Genomic DNA, 15,180 nt, shown 5'->3' with positions numbered 1-15,180 from the left:
CGCGCCCAGCGACGGCTCCTTCGTCCGGCTCCTCGCCCTCGCCATCTTGCGCGCGCGGCCAGCTCGCCTCCACTCCAACCTCGAGTACGTCGCGCGCTTCGTCGACCCGCACCAGCTCTGGTCGCCGGAGGCGGGGGAGCCCTTCACGATCGCGCGCGCCGCGGTGCAGTACCTCGCCCACCTCGACCCCGCGGCACTCTCGACGCCGTCGCACGGTCGCGGGTGACGCCGCGCCGCAGCACGCGAACGGCAGCGGGCAGGCGGCGTCGATGTGACGTTCACACGTGCGCCGAGGTTTTTTTACAGTCAGTGAACCGTACAAAGCTGAGCCGTGCCCCACGCCCCAGCGGGCTTCTCCTGCTTCGTGTGCTCTAAAATGCTTCAAATAAAACTTAAAAGGTCTATCACACGGCAAAAAAGAGCTACGTACTCTGGCTCTCAGAGCTCTCTGCGCGTGAGCGGAAGAGCAGAGATAGCAGCCCCTACGAGGGCCATGCATGCATGAGCATTGTCTTCCGGGGGCCGGGACCTAGCACGAGCCCGTCGAGCGGAGCGGCCTCTACCGCGAGTTGCACGTGACTTTGTAAAAGGTTGAAAAGTCCCTCTCCTCGGGCAGGATGAAGCAGAGGTAGCCGACCAGCGCGCCGGAGGCGCCCTGCGGTCGCGGCGGGTCGGTTGGGCGGGTCGCGGGGGCGGGAGTACGGGGCAGCGGCCGGGCCGCGGGCGTCGCGGCTCGCCTTCGGGTTGCAGGTCACGGTCACGGTCGTGGGCGGGCCGTTCCGCCGCTCCATCTTTCCGGCGTCGGGCGAGACGGAGAAGGCGGGGTGCGAGTCGGAGGTGAAGCCGCAGTAGTAGTCCTCGAAGGTCATGCAGACGGGCTTGACGTCAACCTGCGACGCGGCGGAGCGACCTCGCCCTCTCCGAGCAGCGTGGCCGAGGCAGTGCGCCTCCGCGCGCCTTCATCGCGCCTCCCTCTGTCGCCGAGCAGCTGAACTCGAGGTCCTCGTCCGTCTGCGAGACCTGCGCGGCTCGGGTTAGGGTAGGGTTAGGGTTAGGGTTAGGGTTAGGGTTAGAGACCTGCGCGGCTCGGGGTTAGGGTTAGGGTTAGGGTTAGGGTAAGGGTTAGGGTTAGACCTGCGCGGCTCGGGGACGGCGAGTGGGCCGGCGACGGGCGCGCACGCAGGGAGGGGTGCGAGAAGAGGTCAGGTGAGGAGGCGCGCCTCCATCTTGGACAGCTTCCAAGACGCCTCTGGCAGCACAAAGAGGCTCGAGTCGGCGACCACCTCCTCCACCTCCGGCACGTAGATGTCCGGGTCCGAGTCGAGCGCGCCAGCCAGCTCGGGACCCGTCGACTTTTTCCGGTTCGGGTCCGCTTGGCTGCCCATCATCCCGTCGGTGTAGCTGATGCCCGACGCGAGCTTCGCCTCCTCGCTCCCTTCCTCGGGGAGAAAGTCGGGCGAGTCGGTCGTGGTAAACTTCGAGGTGTCGCCACCCAGGCCGTGGCCGCCGCCGCCGCCGCCTCCCGGCGGCTTCCAGCCGCTCATGTCGTTGTCGAAGGACTGGCCCGGCGCGTCGTCCCGGGTCGCCTGGTCGTCGCGCATGCTGAGAGCCGCGCCGGTGCGCGGCGGAGCCAGCGAGGAGCGAGGAGCCCCACCGCTGAGGAGCACGAAACCGGAGGGAAACAGAGGCAGCGACAGCAGCAACATCGAGTTGTAGGCAGTAGGAGCCACAGGGTTGGGCCTCGTTGACTTCGAGGCTGGCGAGGTACTCCCACGCCTCTCGGGGTTTTAGTCTGGCCGAGTCAACCCGAGATGCTGGGGCGAGCCGCGGCGAGACTGCGTCAGCTGTTTTCACAGCAGGCTTGAAGTACCTCGCCAGCGTCGAGGGTGCCTCCGCAGGTTGCTGCTGCTGCTGTTACCTCCGGTCCACACGGGTACTCCCGTGCTAGGACAACAAGGCCCCACGGTACACGGCGTCTCCACACTAGGCGAGTCACACATGTGTCGTGATTGGGATCAAAGCGCTGACTGTAGACTGAGAGTCATGAATGAATGTATGTATGTGTATGTTGTCATGAGAGACGCTCCCGGCGGAGCGACTCATTCATTGGCTTGGGTCTGCTGCGCGCTGCTCCGGGGGAGCTTTGTGCGCGACAGGGGCTTGGCCTGCGGCGGTGGAGCCGGCGGCCAAAAGGCAGGCGGGGCAACGCCCGTCCGCAAGGTCTCGCGCCATGCGCTGCGGTTCGCGGCGAGCTCGGGCCAGCGCGTCTTGTCGATGCGGAACATCTCGAGCGCCTTGAAGATGGAGCGGCCGTACGTCATGGACGGCGAGCCTATCGGGCGGCGATGGGGCACCCACGCCGAGAGCAAGCGGCGAGGGAGCCTCGTCTCGTAAGGCATACGGCTGACGTGTCCAAGCCACCGGAGCTGCCGGCGAGCGATGTAGAACTCGATGGAGTCCAACCCCAGCCGCTGTCCCAGCTCTTGGGTCGAGATGTGATGCTCCCACGCCTGGCTGCGCGACACCCGGCACATTGCTCGTAAGTGATGGGCATGCATGCAGCGCAGCCGCCGGTCAGCTCCTCGGTCAAACTCCACGTCTCGCAGCCGTAGAGGACGGTCGAGAGAACGATCGCCTCGTAGACCGCCTTTTTGGCTTTGTTGGAAATGGATGTGGAGGCGAAGACGCAGGCACGCAGGGCGCCAAATGCCTTCCCATTGAGGAAGAAGGAGAGCTGCGGAGGCGACCACCCGATTTCAGCCGCGAGCTGCCCCTGCGTCTTGACCTGCCGCTGCTTTGTCTTCCATTTCACGAGCGCACGAGTCTGGTTGACTGTCGTCGCGGAGCCGCTACTCATGGAGCAGCGGCTGCTCCTCGTGCTCGTGATCTGATGAAAGCTCGGCATCGCTCAGCGCTTGCTCCATCGGGACGTCAGCCTCTGCCGCCGGAGCGGCGGCCTCGCGGCAAGAGGAGAGGTTTTCGAAGACCTTGCTGAGCACGACGCCCATGGTGGTCGGTGTGAGTCTTACCACCGTCGTACCTGCCGATCACGCACGGCGTGGAGCACGGTGAGCCGGCGCGGAGAGCACCGTGCGGTCGTCGGACTCGGCGGGCACGGTGGGCGGCGAGCAGAAGGCCTTGCTGCAGCGACTCTGCCTGTGACTTTTTTTGGTGTGACCCTGCTACTCAGCTGCTCAGCTCTGACGGGGCGGAGGAGGTCACGTGAGGCCCAGCCAGCGGTTTCAGGATACAGTACTTATGGGTGGCTGGGCCAGACTTTCCTTGCACTTATTGGGTAAGTGCTTCGTGCAAGTCGTGGCACGATGGTGTGGATGGATGGATGTTGTCGGTGGTCATGGTTCGGGGACTGGCCCTCTCTCTGAGGCCGCGTGTGGGCACAGTAAGATAATTATAAACCGTATAGATAGAGCGTGCTGTTTTTGTTGCTCGCGCTTGCTGGCCTGCGCTTGGCCTTGGGCCCAACCGTGGCGCGTGGGAGCCCCGTACTGTCCTGCTGCATGCGAGGGGGTGAAGAAAAGCTCCCCTCTGGCGACGCGCCACGCTGACTGTTGAATGAGGGCCCAGCCGCAGACCACTGCATGGTGCTCGCTGGCAGAACCCCTTTCCCACTTGATGTCTGGGAGCTTGCTTGGGAGGTTGCATTGTAGAGACCCCTGGGTGTGTGGGTGCGTTGTGCGTGTGCGTTGTGTGCCCCAAACTTCAGAGTCCATTGTACTGTGCCAACTTGTGCCTACTGTAAAAGATTACCACGTGGGTGTGTGGGTGTGTGGGTGCGCCCCAAACTTCGGAGTACTCCGTCTCCTCCGAGTGCTCCACGTGCTCGCGTCCGGCGCCCTCTCGCGGCAAAAGAGTCGAGCGAGCGGGCAGAGTCGCGATGTCTGCGCACCCGCGTGCCGATGGGCGGCGCACGCAGCGGAGAGAGGCCCTGTCGCGCCGCCAGTAGCGTTCCGCACTCCCCACGCCACCAAATGCCGCCTCAGGCCGCCAGCCACCTCTTACACGCGGCCGGCGCCCTCTCGCGGCAAAAGAGTCGAGCGAGCGGGCAGAGTCGCGATGTCTGCGCACCCGCGTGCCGATGGGCGGCGCACGCAGCGGAGAGAGGCCCTGTCGCGCCGCCAGTAGCGTTCTCCGCACTCCCCACGCCACCAATTGCCGCCTCAGGGCGCCAGCCACCTCTTACACGCGGCCGGCGCCCTCTCGCGGCAAAAGGGTCGAGCGAGCGGCAGAGTCGCGATGTCTGCGCACCCGCGTGCCGATGGGCGGCACACGCAATCGAGAGAGGCCCTGTCACGCCGCCAGTAGCGTTCTCCGCACTCCCCAGCCACCAAATGCCGCCTCAGGGCGCCAGCCACCTCTTACACGCGGCCGGCGCCCTCTCGCGGCAAAAGGGTCGAGCGAGCGGGCAGAGTCGCGGAGGTATGGATAAACCAGACACCACTATGTTATATCATAGGATATAACATACTGAGATACCAGGCTCTTCCCTGGCATATCAGCTATCAAGAAAACGTCTGACTTCTAGGAGGAGGAGCTCTGTATTCTGCTTTTTCGCCACATCCCACAGAAAACATCCGGGCCATGGGAATATCGGTCCAGACGCTCTGGGTTCTGGTTTTTCGAGGTGTGAACGATCTCCCCGGAGGGGTCATTCCGGCGGAATGACCCCTCATTAACTCATCGGATTCCGAATGGGTCGAACGGGAGTACTAAGACAGCAGCATGTTCTGGGTGGGAGGAACCCTTGGGGGGAACGCGTAGGTCTGGTTTCTGGTTTCTGGTTTTTCGATAGCAGGGGTTTTATCGAAATATCGCGATAGATGAGCCCACCGGCATTAGGTTTCTGGTTTCTGGTTTTTGCTTCGAAAGCGAGGTTGGCGACGCGCCGCGCTGCCAAGCACTTTTGTGGCTCACGGGGTCCGCCAGGCTGCCGCGATCCCGAGCGGAGACGCCGTGGCAGCCAACATGGCTGCCTTGTGCATCGGACGCCGACCGGCGGGGCCGTTGCTTGTCATGCCCAAGCCCTGAAAGGCTGAGCTGTGAAAGGCGGGCGTTGTGCGAGTGTTTTAAGTACCTATCATCTATCAATAGTGTGTTTGGATCTACTCTGTTGGAGACAGAAATAAGCTCATCACAACGTCGGCGGAGCGGCCAATGCGCGCGGCGATCTTGTATGAGGGCACCACCAGGAGCTGGCAAGGCCTCATCGCACGCTACCACACGTGCCGATCCGTGCCGAGATTTACCCTCACCCGGCGTTGACAACCTCAGCTTGTAACACTCATCACCAGTCGGAGCAGAAACCAGAAACCAGAACGCAGTCCAGAATGCATGCCGCTTTTTGCTGTTCCCACTTGAAAAAAATTCGGATGGTGGTCACCTGTTCATTGGCCGGAATGAGCTCATTAGGACGAAGCGGGAGATGTATTCACACCGCAGAAACCAGACCCACAGGCAGATCCCACGGGAAATCGAGGCGGGTGTCCCAGAAAACAGATCCCAGAAAAAACAGAGCGCGCCGCAGAAACCGACCGACCCGTGGGTTTTCGGCTATGGGAAACCGCCATGGGAAACCGCATCAGAAACCCTATGGGAAACCGAGGTCTGGTGTCTGCTTTATCCACGAATGGAGTCGCGATGTCCCTGCGCACCTGGGTGTTCGCCGCCTATATGCTCTATCCTGTGCCAAGACGGACACGTTTTGACAATCAAAATCTACCTCAAAATTTGCGGCCGCTCCTCGAAATTTGCTGATCAAAATTTGCGGTGGCCCGGGGATCGAAACCTGTACTTTGGCCAAACCGAGAGTGCTTTTCTCCAAGCGAGCCTCCGCACAGCAGGCGGGGGCGTGGGGACCGCTGCTGTGAATGGATTTCAATAGCGCGAAAGGCAGACACACGTATTCCATTCCGGCACGCCGAAGGAGGGGACTCGAGTGCGGTGCTAGTACGTCGGTAGCAGAGGTTGGCAGTCGCCACTGATGCGTGACAGACCGCGCTCAGCGTCAGCTCTCCACGCCGCCCCGCCCCGCCCGCTCGCGCGGCGGCCGTGGGCTCACATGGGCTGCGTCTTGCCGGCGGTTTTCAGGATTTTGTCCATCGTGATGGAGAAGTCGTCGCCCAGCAGCACTGACCGGATGGTGGCGTCGGCGAGGGCGTCAAAGACGAGCACCAGCACAATCACAACCACAAAGGCGACCTGCGCCCGCCACGCCGCGCGCGGGTGGGCGAGACGTCGCGGCGAGGGCGCGGCACCCAGCGCCACCGCGTCCCCGGGGGTGGGCGCATGGGCGTGGGAGGCGTGCACGCCTGCGAGATGAAGAGCGTCTGCGTCACCTTCTTGATGGAAGGGTACTCGACGTCCTTGACGTCCTCGAAGACGGCCGTCCAAAAGTCGGGCTTCCAGAACTTCTCGTCGTCGTCCCACTCGCGCGCCGGCGCGAGCTTGTCCTCCTCCTCCTGCACCTTTGGGTCCACCGGCACCACATTCTCGTACTGCTTGGCGAGCACCTGCAGCCGCGCCTCGAAGTCGAGCCCCTCCAAGTCGGGCGCCTCTCGCCCGACCAGCCCCATCCCCGCGTCCGCATCGCTCGCCGCACCGCCAGCAGCAGCCCCTGGGCCCGGCTCTCCGCCGGCAGGCTCGCTCGCCCGAAGCATCCGCGTGCGCAGCGCGGCGCGAGCGGGACGGCTCGACCAGCCGCCGGCCGCGAGCGCATCCGCCGGAGCGAGCAGCAGCGGCGCCAGGCACAGCAGGGTCGGCAGGCGCCAGCGACCACCGCGCGCAGGCATTCTCGTCACTCTCGTCGAGCTCGGCGCGAGAAGCGCAAGCCCAAAAACCAGGTTCGCTGTGAAGAGCTGGGGCGCGCCACCCAAGAGCCTAGGTAGGTGCGGATCGGCAAGAGCGCAATCGATCTTTTTGCCCTCTATCACCTTGGGTTGTAAGAACTTGAAACACACCACGCAGGGGCACAGCAAGCACGGATAGCCGTTGAGGAGAAAGGGCGTAAGGTGTATGCAGTATGCGCAGCCACGCCGTGCCGCGGTGGGCGCGCCAACTCCCGCGCGGCGGGATCGGAATTGCGGCCGGAGGGAAGGGCGAGCCGCCGCCGCCGCCGCCATATACCATCAGCGACGACGACCGCGGCTCGCCCCAAACGCCAGGCGCTGGATCGGCAGTAGGGCTTGGGCGGTCAGCGTAGGCCTCGAGCCACACGAGTCGCCGACAACCCCCCCTCATCGACGTGATGGCCGCACCCGCTGCCGGCCGATGCAAGCTGCCGCCTCCACCGCACCAGCGATACTGGCCGCGGCTCGCCGCCACGCGCCGGCTCGGAAGAGGGGCTATCGGCGGCGCAGCAGAGCGGCATGCGTCGTCATTCGAGCAGCACCAGGTCCCCTCTTCGACGTGACGGCCGCTCCCGGAGCCGGCCGGTGCGCGCCCGACCCACGCCCCCTCTCGCACCCCCCCGATCCCCCTGCGCGGCGCCCCCTCCACTGCGCGCCGGCTCGAGCGCCTATTGCCAAATTGCGACTTTCGAGCGCAGTGCGTGTGCCCCACACGTCACGCGAGCGCAGGAGAGTTTGCGGCAGAGCAGTACCGTGTACTAGCCGGAGGCATTGCGCCGAAAACCCCGCGCATTCCGCCCCAACAGAGGCTGCAGGAGGCAGATGGCCAATAGCGACGATCGTTACGAAATGTAGCCTTACCGGGAGCTCTCCAAGCTGTCTTGGGTGGTGAAAAGGACTACGGCTCCAACAACACTGGGCACGGGACTGTGTTCGTGTGCGTCGCCCATCTCTCCCTGGAGATGACTGCTCTATTTATTTATTTATGGGCACGGGACTGGCGCGCACTGGCACTAACACAGGTACACCACGGGAGCCGCCTAAGCGACTCCTGCGAGGGTGGCGAGGCACTTAGCTCCGTGCACCCGCCCACCCCCGCCACAGGCAAGCTCATTCACAACCTGCTCTGCGATTGCCGTGTGAAGAACGACTGAGATACGCTGCTTCTGCAGCCCCAGCCAATTCTTAGTGGTCCAAGTCACCTCATCGAGGTATTGGGCCCGCGTCAGCTTGTTCTGTAGCACGTCCGCCGCCTTCCAGAGGATCTCACGGACCCCCCTCCCGAACCCGCCGAACGACTCGAACAGCAGCAGCTGCACGGGTCGATGGCATACCAGGGGGGGCAGGGTGGTGGGCGGCGATCGCCGCATACCGTCCTACGGCGGGGACTATCGCTACGCCACAGCACACGCACGATTCACACAACAGGCAAAGCGCGGACGACGGCTTCTAATAGAAGCTCCCCTCCCCCCCCCCCCCCCCGTCGCTCCCGCCGCGCCCCCCGCCGGCGTTCGTGGCGGGACTTCCCGCCCCCTCCCCCGCCAGCACCGCTCCGCAACTCCTCCAGGTCCTCCTCCCAGAGGAGCAGCCGCCCCTCCCTCACCCAATCCTCCCACCCTGGGAACGGAGCAGACCACGCCCGGACCCCACGCCCGGCATGCCAGCCGCACAACTCCTTCCGCTCCCCCGCCTTGAACTCCGCCACGAGCGCCGCGACCACCTCGTCACGCTCCTCGATCGAGAGCCGCCTAAACGCCGCCTCCGCGGCCGCCCCGCGTGCACCCAGACCCTCTGGCCTCGACAAGAACAGCGTGACAGGGTAAGCGCCCGGGTTAGGATCGCCGAGATCGCGACGCATCCGCGCCGCGATCGCGTCGAGCTCCAGCCAGCGAGCGCTGCACCCCCCCCCCCAACCGCCCGCGTCGATACGGCGGCACTCCATCACAACAGCCGCCTCGAGCGCCGACCAACCCCGACGGCGAGCCTCCGTCCCCCTCCGCCTCCTCCGCCGTGCAAAGGCCGCCCATACTCAAAAAGAATTCGCGGCGGGTTCGGTTTCGACCTTTTGATTGGTGAACATTTTTACTGAAAACTTTTGCTGACCAGCAAAATCTCTGCTCATCGGTTTCCCGGTCTAGGACTCTATCGGCTATCGCTCGACCTTCTTGGGCAGCAGCTGCTTCGACAGGTCAGCTCCGTGTCCTAGGCAGCCGGTGTCGCCCTTGCCCCAAGTAAAGACGGCCCCATCGCCGGTGAGGGCGAGGCTGTGGCGAACTCCAGCCGACACAGCGATGACATTCTGGTCAGCAAAGGCCTCGACCTTCTTCGGCAGCAGCCGGCTCTGCTGATCGCCGTGGCCCAGCTGGCCACAAGCTCCCCAGCCCCAGCTCCAGACGGCGCTGTCGGCGGTGAGGGCGAGGCTGTGCGCCGCTCCAGCCGACACTGCGAGGACACGCTGTTCAGCCAAAGCCTCGACCTTCTTCGGCAGCAGCTGGCGCTGCCCGCCGCCGTGGCCCAGCCAGCCTTCCCCTCCCTTCGACCCTCCCTCGCCCCAGCTCCAGACGGCTCCGTCGGCGGCGAGGGCGAGGCTGTGGCGGTCTGCAGCCGACACAGCGACCACGCGCCGACCCGCAAAGGCCTCGACCCTTTTTGGCAGCAGCTGGTCCTCCCGGTCGCCGTGGCCCAGCACGCCATCGCCTCCCCAGCCCCAGCTCCAGACGGCTCCGTCGGCGGTGAGGGCGAGGCTGTGCTGCGCTCCAGCCGACGCAGCGACGACGCGCTGGCCAGCAAAGGCCTCGATCTTCTTCGGCAGCCACTGGGGCTGCTTGTCGCCGTGGCCCAGCTGGCCCCAGGCTCCCTGGCACCAGCTCCAGACAGCGCCGTCAGCGGTGATGGCGAGGCTGTGGCTATCTCCAGCCGACACGGCGACGACGTGCTGACCAGCAAAGGCCTCGACCTTCTTGGGCAGCAGCTGGTACTGCCGGTCGCCGTGGCCCAGCTGGCCGTAGTTTCCATCGCCCCAGCTCCAGACAGCGCCATCAGCGGTGAGGGCAAGGGTGTGGCCGACTCCAGCCGACACGCTCACGGCGCGCTCGCCGCCCAGCGTCGACGAGAGGCGCGTCGGCGTGTCGAGCCGTGTCACCCCCTCGCCGTGCCCGAGCAATCCTGGACGGCGAGGCAGGCCTGTGTAGCTCCACTCACTGCCGCACGACGAGAGGCGCCCCTCGCCGTCGATGAAGACGCTGTGGGAGCGGCCTGTCGACGCCCTCACCGGCGGGTTGGACTCGCGCAGCAAGGCAGCGAGACACAGCCACCGCACGGCACAGCCCTCGCCCTCTGGCTGCGCCGCCAGCTCGAAGCCGCGCTCTTGCGCCCACAAGCGGATGCCCTCCTTCGCAAGCGAGGCGTGGAAGATGTGCGAGACGGCCGCAACGCGAGCGATGTCGGCGGGGTCGCAGCGAGAGACGACACGCACGAGGAGCTCCGTGGGGAGGTCGAGGAGGCGGGTGGGTACCTCGCCCTCCGCTTCCACCCCTCTAGCAGGCCCTCCGCTTCCACCCCTCTAGCAGGCCCCTCCTCGGCCCCATCTCCCGCGCTGCCCTCCCCTCGCGCGGGAGCGACGTCCGCCTCGTCCCGCTCGTACGCGATGCCAAACTCATTGGCGCGCTTCCGGTCCACGGGGTAGAGGCGGCGCTGGTAGAGGAGGACGAGGAAGACGAGGTCGTCCCGCAAGCAGGCGACGCGGTGGGCGGTCGGCATCGCGACCATCAGCGCGAAGGCGTCGTCGATGAAGGTGTTGAAGGCCTTGTACGCGAGGACGCGCCACGGCAGGTGGGCGACGCTCTTCATCTGGCGCGAGGGGGGGCGGGGGAGCTCTGCCTCGAAACGGCGTGTGTACTTCCTCGGCGCGCCGTGGCGACGGCAGAAGCGAGGGGGCTGGTCTGGCGCAGGCAGGGGCACGGGGAAGGGGGGTGCCCTGGGAGGGACAGAGGCCTGGAGGGTGCGGGGGGGTTGAGCAGCGAACCGCCTTGTGGCTGAAGAAGATCTGGGGATCTTGGGAGAGCTCGGGCCATCTCGGGCCATCTCGGCTCCTCTCGGCGCCTTGTAGTTGATGAAGAGCTGTGGCGTCATCGCGATGAAGCCGAAGAGGTAGATCGCGTCGGCCAGCGAGCCGAGCAGCCAGCTGTACCTGACAAGAGGGTGCAGAATCCAAGGTTGGTGACTCGCCCCCTCGGAGGCGGGGCTGGCGGGAGGACGGCGGGGAAGCGGCGCGCCACGACGCGTGCGGGTAGTGGAGCAGCGCGTACAGCGCCCAGCCGACGACCAGCGGCGCGAGTCCCCACGTCAAGTGCCGCGTCGCAACCTCGTCGAACCGCTCCGTCGCCGCCTCGGCGCGCGCGCCCTCGCCGCCGGCGCCGCCGGCCGCGCCGCGCGCCCGCCGCCGCATCGCAACCACCTTGGTCAGCTTCCAAAGCTCGAGGGCGGTGGAGAAGGCGTAGGTAGCGAGGACGATCGAGTTGACGCCGTCGCCGTCGAGCAGGTAGAGGAAGATGACGAGCGTGGAGCCCGCGTTGAAGATGACGCCGCGCGAGGACAGGCCCCTCAGGTCCTCCCGCCCCTTCCAGAAGCCGACGTCGTTCCGGAAGGCGAGCGCGTCAAAGACGACGTGGAGCAGCCCGATCAGCTGCATCAGCGCGAAGCGGTAGAGGCGCTTCTCGGAGAGCAGCTCGCGTAGCTCGTCGAACTCGGCCTGCAGGAAGGTTCAGAGAAGGTTCAGAGAAGGCTCAGGGGGGAAGGCACAGCTCGCGCAGCGCGTCAAACTGCCTCCATCCCGCTGGCCGCCTGCAGCGCGCCAAGCGCCGTGTGCAGCTGGCGCGTGGCGCGGTACCGACCGAGGGAGATGGGCAGCAGCCGCAGCCGCAGCCGAGGAGGCTCCTTGCCCACGTCGCTCGAGAGAGGCAGCGCGTGCTTGCCCAGCAGGCCGAGCTCGTCGACGTAGAGCCGAGGCGCGTACACGCGCCGAGACCAGTCCACGCCGTTCGCGACCTGGGCCCCGTCGCTCGGCAGCACCGGCCCGGCGTGCGGCGTCTCGTCGGCAACCAGCCGCAGCTCGAGGCTCGCCGCCGCATAGAGGTAGTGCGGCACCTCGCCCCGCTCGTTGGGCGGCGCGACGCCGCTCTGCTCGCTGGAAACGGCGACGCCGCTCTGCTCGCTGGAAACGGCGATGCCGCTCTGCTCGCTGGATACGGAGGCGGCGCTCTGCTCGCTGGAAACGGCGACGCCGCTCTGCTCGCTGGAAGCGAAGGCGGCGGGGACGGCGGCGGCGGCAGAGTCGGAAGTGGCGGAGCCAGGCGTGGAGGAGACGGCTGGCTCGGCGAGCAGCATGCGGGCGGTGCTGCGGCGTCGCGGCTGGCGGCGCGCGCAGAGGAGCGCCCGGGCGTGCGCGATGGGCTGCTGCTGACCGGCGAGCGCGATGGAGAAGTCGAGATGCAGCTCCTCTCGACTGCCCAGCCGCACCTCGGCCGGGACCGGGACCGCAAACGCGACGTCCTCGAGGCCTGCGCCGCTGCTCACACCGGCTGCGCTCCAGACGAGCCGCCCGTCGATGTGCGCCTGCAGGTCGACGGCGGCGCCGCTGCGCAGCAGCGGCTGCAGACAGGCGGCACCGCGGCACGGCGACGGGTAGAAGAGCTCGAGCAGCGTGTGCGAGAGGATCGCCACGTAGACGGCGAGCAGCGCGAGGGCGGCTCGGCCGCAGGTGAGGGCCATGGCAGAGGTCCGATAGGTGCGAAGGCTGGCCGCTCTTGGCGGCTCCCGAGGTGTTTCAGTGCGCCTGGGCGCCTGGGGCGCCTGTCACGCCGTGCCGGGTCTGCGAAAAGAATTTTACACCCCGCACAACACTGGGCACGGGATGCGTCGCCCATCTCTCCCTGGAGATGACTGCTCTATTTATTTATACGGGATGCGACGGCTAGCGCACCACACCCCTCTTCTTAAAATCCCTGTGTGGTGGCGGCGTGCCGTCCTCCCATCCCTCCCTTGGGCTGTCTGTTTTCTTTCTTTTTACGGGATGCGCTCCCCGCTCCCCTTCCCCTGTGTCCCTGATCGTCCTTACAAGAGGACGCGAAGCGAGTCGCACGGCGCGGACGTGGCGTTTCTGCAGGCGGGGCTGCGGCTCTGCCGGCCCGGCGGCGCGGTCTATTCGCTGCACAAGACCTCCACCCGCCCGTTCATCGCGAAAAAGGCGGCCGAGGCCGGCGGCGAGGCCTCCGTGGTGGCGGAGCTGCGGTTCGAGATCCCCAGAATGTACAAGCACCACCGGCAGCCGAGCAAGGACGTGGCGGTCGACTTTTGGAGAGTGCAGAGAGGGGGCGGGGGCGAGGAGGGGGAGGGGGAGGAGGAGGTGCCGTCGTGAGAAAGAGAGAGAGCATGAGAGAGAGAGAGCGCGCGGGGAGCAGGAAAGAACAAAAAGTCGAAATGTGAACGTCGGCCCGCAGGCAGAGTGTACCGAGGCGGTGCCCGGTGCCGAACCGACAACTTTTTTTTCTTCTGGAGAACAAGAAGAAAACCCCGAATGCAACGGCCGACCGGGCAAACATGAAACAAGGCACCTTGAAAGCGCCGCCGCCCGCTGGTTAACGCTGCCTCTTACCTCAGTGCCGCTCGTGATGAGCGCCGCCGAACGACGATATCTTCATCCGACGCTGAAAGGCGTTCGCTCCGACGCCGGCACATGCTCGCTCACCGTCTTTGGTCACATCCCAAAGACGGGCGGTACCACCGTCGACGATCTGTTTTGGGCGCTTGCGAACGCTAGGCCGCCCGAGGTCAATGTGAGTGGACGTATGATTGGCAAGAACTGGAGCGCGGTCTCGGAGGGGTCCTACGTTGCGACACATTCCATTAGTCACCACTTCCCAAACGATGTGCTCCACGCCATCTTGGGCCTGCGGTTTCAGAGGCACAAGGTCCCGACCTTGCTGCCCTCGTGGCACCGCACGCACATCTACCACTCCTATCACCCTCACGGCCGTGACATGCGGCTCTTCCTGTCGCACCTGCCGCAGCTCCGCAAGATGTATCGCGACGCTTCATGCATGCTCCAGGTCGTGACGGTGGTGCGTGAGCCAAAGTCTCTTCAGCGGTCTGCATACCGATACTTTCGGCTCGACGGCGGGCTTGGTGTGGTTCCATCGCTCTCTCGCACCTCGAGCGTGCGGAGGAATGCCACGTTGCTCGCCGACGACCTCGCTCTGTGGCTAGCCCAAAACCCGGATCGGCAGAGCCGGTGGCTGAATAGCGGGATCAGCTCCACCCTCAACCTCTCAACTCCGCTGCATTACGCGCAGCTATTAGCGGCCTACGACTACGTGGCACCGAGCGCGCGACTCAACGAGTTTCTCTGGTTTCTGATGGCGCGTATCGGTGTCTACTTGCCCGCCTCGCACAGTGAGGGCGCACCGGGACCCCTCTCTGCTCGCTTGCCTTCGTGCAACTCAAACGCCGGCTCCGAAAAGGTCCTCAACGAAGCGATTATGAAGCAGCACGTACAGGATGCATTTTCTCTGTACACGACCAACGATGCCTTGCTCTTCCGCGTTGCCACAGCTCGCTACGCGGCCGACGTCGCAGCCGCAGAGGAGAGCCGCAGCCAGCTCGCCTTCATGCAAGCCGCTCGGCGAGCGCTGGCCAATGGCAGTACGACAACTCAGACTCGCGTGGGAGTCTGGCCGATCGAGCTGCACCTCAACTGCCACAAGGGGCGCGTGCCCTCTGAGGTGGCGACAGAGCTCCGGAGAACGGGCACCACGCACGTGTTGGGTGAGAATGCTTTGTGCCCCGCCGAGCGATTAATCTGCGTGCAAGGCGCCGCCTCGCAAAGATGGTAGAGTTACTCTTATCTTGAATCAGTTCCCGGTAGGCGGTAGATACGTAACGTTATATCTTAGTCATCCGCGGAGCCGACTCCGCACCCGGCGGGGCGAGACGAGCGGGCCGGCGTGTGGCATGGCCGAGATATTCTGGGTGTGAATTTCACGGAGAGCGCGCGCCGCCGGGAGCGCCGGCGGTGGACGCGCTTCTCCGCTTCCTGACGGGAGCAGCCAGCTGCCAGGTCATCCCCTCATCCGGGACGCGGGAGGTCAGAAGGGACACCGCTCGTGTCACTGATGACAGACGTCAGAATCTCTTCAATACAAAAAAGCTCGTTGGACGCCAGAGACGGTTCCTTTTGGCGGCGCGAAATGGCAAGTCGCGGCGGGGCTCCCGAGGCGAGGTGGCACCTGTGGGTGTGCGTGTGGCGTGTGGGCGGCATCCC

The 15,180-nt window shown here is 65.4% G+C and overlaps 6 protein-coding genes across 6 annotated transcripts; 2 read left to right on the top strand and 4 right to left on the bottom strand.

The window, feature by feature from the left end:
• On the top strand, positions 1–226 carry EMIHUDRAFT_631903 (hypothetical protein; the record flags this gene model as incomplete). The annotated part of the gene is made up of 1 exon (XM_005793814.2): positions 1–226. A coding segment is annotated over one exon (226 nt), but the record flags the coding sequence as incomplete, so codon positions are not given.
• A 141-nt stretch (positions 227–367) lies between these two features.
• On the bottom strand, positions 368–1,835 carry EMIHUDRAFT_433368 (hypothetical protein). Its single transcript, XM_005793813.1, has 4 exons — positions 1,221–1,835; positions 958–1,020; positions 738–890; positions 368–655 (listed from the first exon to the last, which is right to left on the bottom strand). The coding sequence occupies exons 1-4, from the start codon at positions 1,704–1,706 to the stop codon at positions 560–562; spliced, it is 798 nt and encodes a 265-aa protein (XP_005793870.1). The 5' UTR covers positions 1,707–1,835; the 3' UTR covers positions 368–559.
• A 1,014-nt stretch (positions 1,836–2,849) lies between these two features.
• EMIHUDRAFT_199825 (hypothetical protein) lies at positions 2,850–3,520 on the bottom strand (the record flags this gene model as incomplete). Its single annotated transcript, XM_005793812.1, has 3 exons — positions 2,850–3,040; positions 3,117–3,179; positions 3,418–3,520. 3 exons carry the CDS (start codon positions 3,518–3,520, stop codon positions 2,850–2,852), a joined length of 357 nt encoding a protein of 118 aa, XP_005793869.1.
• Positions 3,521–5,877: 2,357 nt separating this feature from the next.
• Positions 5,878–6,825, bottom strand: EMIHUDRAFT_433367 (hypothetical protein). Its single transcript, XM_005793811.1, has 2 exons — positions 6,327–6,825; positions 5,878–6,216 (listed from the first exon to the last, which is right to left on the bottom strand). Exons 1-2 carry the CDS (start codon positions 6,804–6,806, stop codon positions 6,073–6,075), a joined length of 624 nt encoding a protein of 207 aa, XP_005793868.1. The 5' UTR covers positions 6,807–6,825; the 3' UTR covers positions 5,878–6,072.
• Positions 6,826–10,484: 3,659 nt separating this feature from the next.
• Positions 10,485–11,876, bottom strand: EMIHUDRAFT_54014 (hypothetical protein; the record flags this gene model as incomplete). Its single annotated transcript, XM_005793810.1, has 4 exons — positions 10,485–10,704; positions 10,888–11,052; positions 11,120–11,613; positions 11,685–11,876. Coding segments are annotated over 4 exons (1,071 nt in total), but the record flags the coding sequence as incomplete, so codon positions are not given.
• A 1,057-nt stretch (positions 11,877–12,933) lies between these two features.
• Positions 12,934–14,752, top strand: EMIHUDRAFT_199820 (hypothetical protein; the record flags this gene model as incomplete). Its single annotated transcript, XM_005793809.1, has 3 exons — positions 12,934–13,221; positions 13,419–13,497; positions 13,575–14,752. 3 exons carry the CDS (start codon positions 12,934–12,936, stop codon positions 14,750–14,752), a joined length of 1,545 nt encoding a protein of 514 aa, XP_005793866.1.
• Between the last annotated feature and the right edge of the window lie 428 nt (positions 14,753–15,180).

Source organism: Emiliania huxleyi, assembly GCF_000372725.1.
Source record: "Emiliania huxleyi CCMP1516 unplaced genomic scaffold EMIHUscaffold_10, whole genome shotgun sequence".
In the NCBI taxonomy this organism is placed as follows: domain Eukaryota; phylum Haptophyta; order Isochrysidales; family Noelaerhabdaceae; genus Emiliania; species Emiliania huxleyi.
This window is presented reverse-complemented; position numbering and strand designations above follow the sequence as displayed.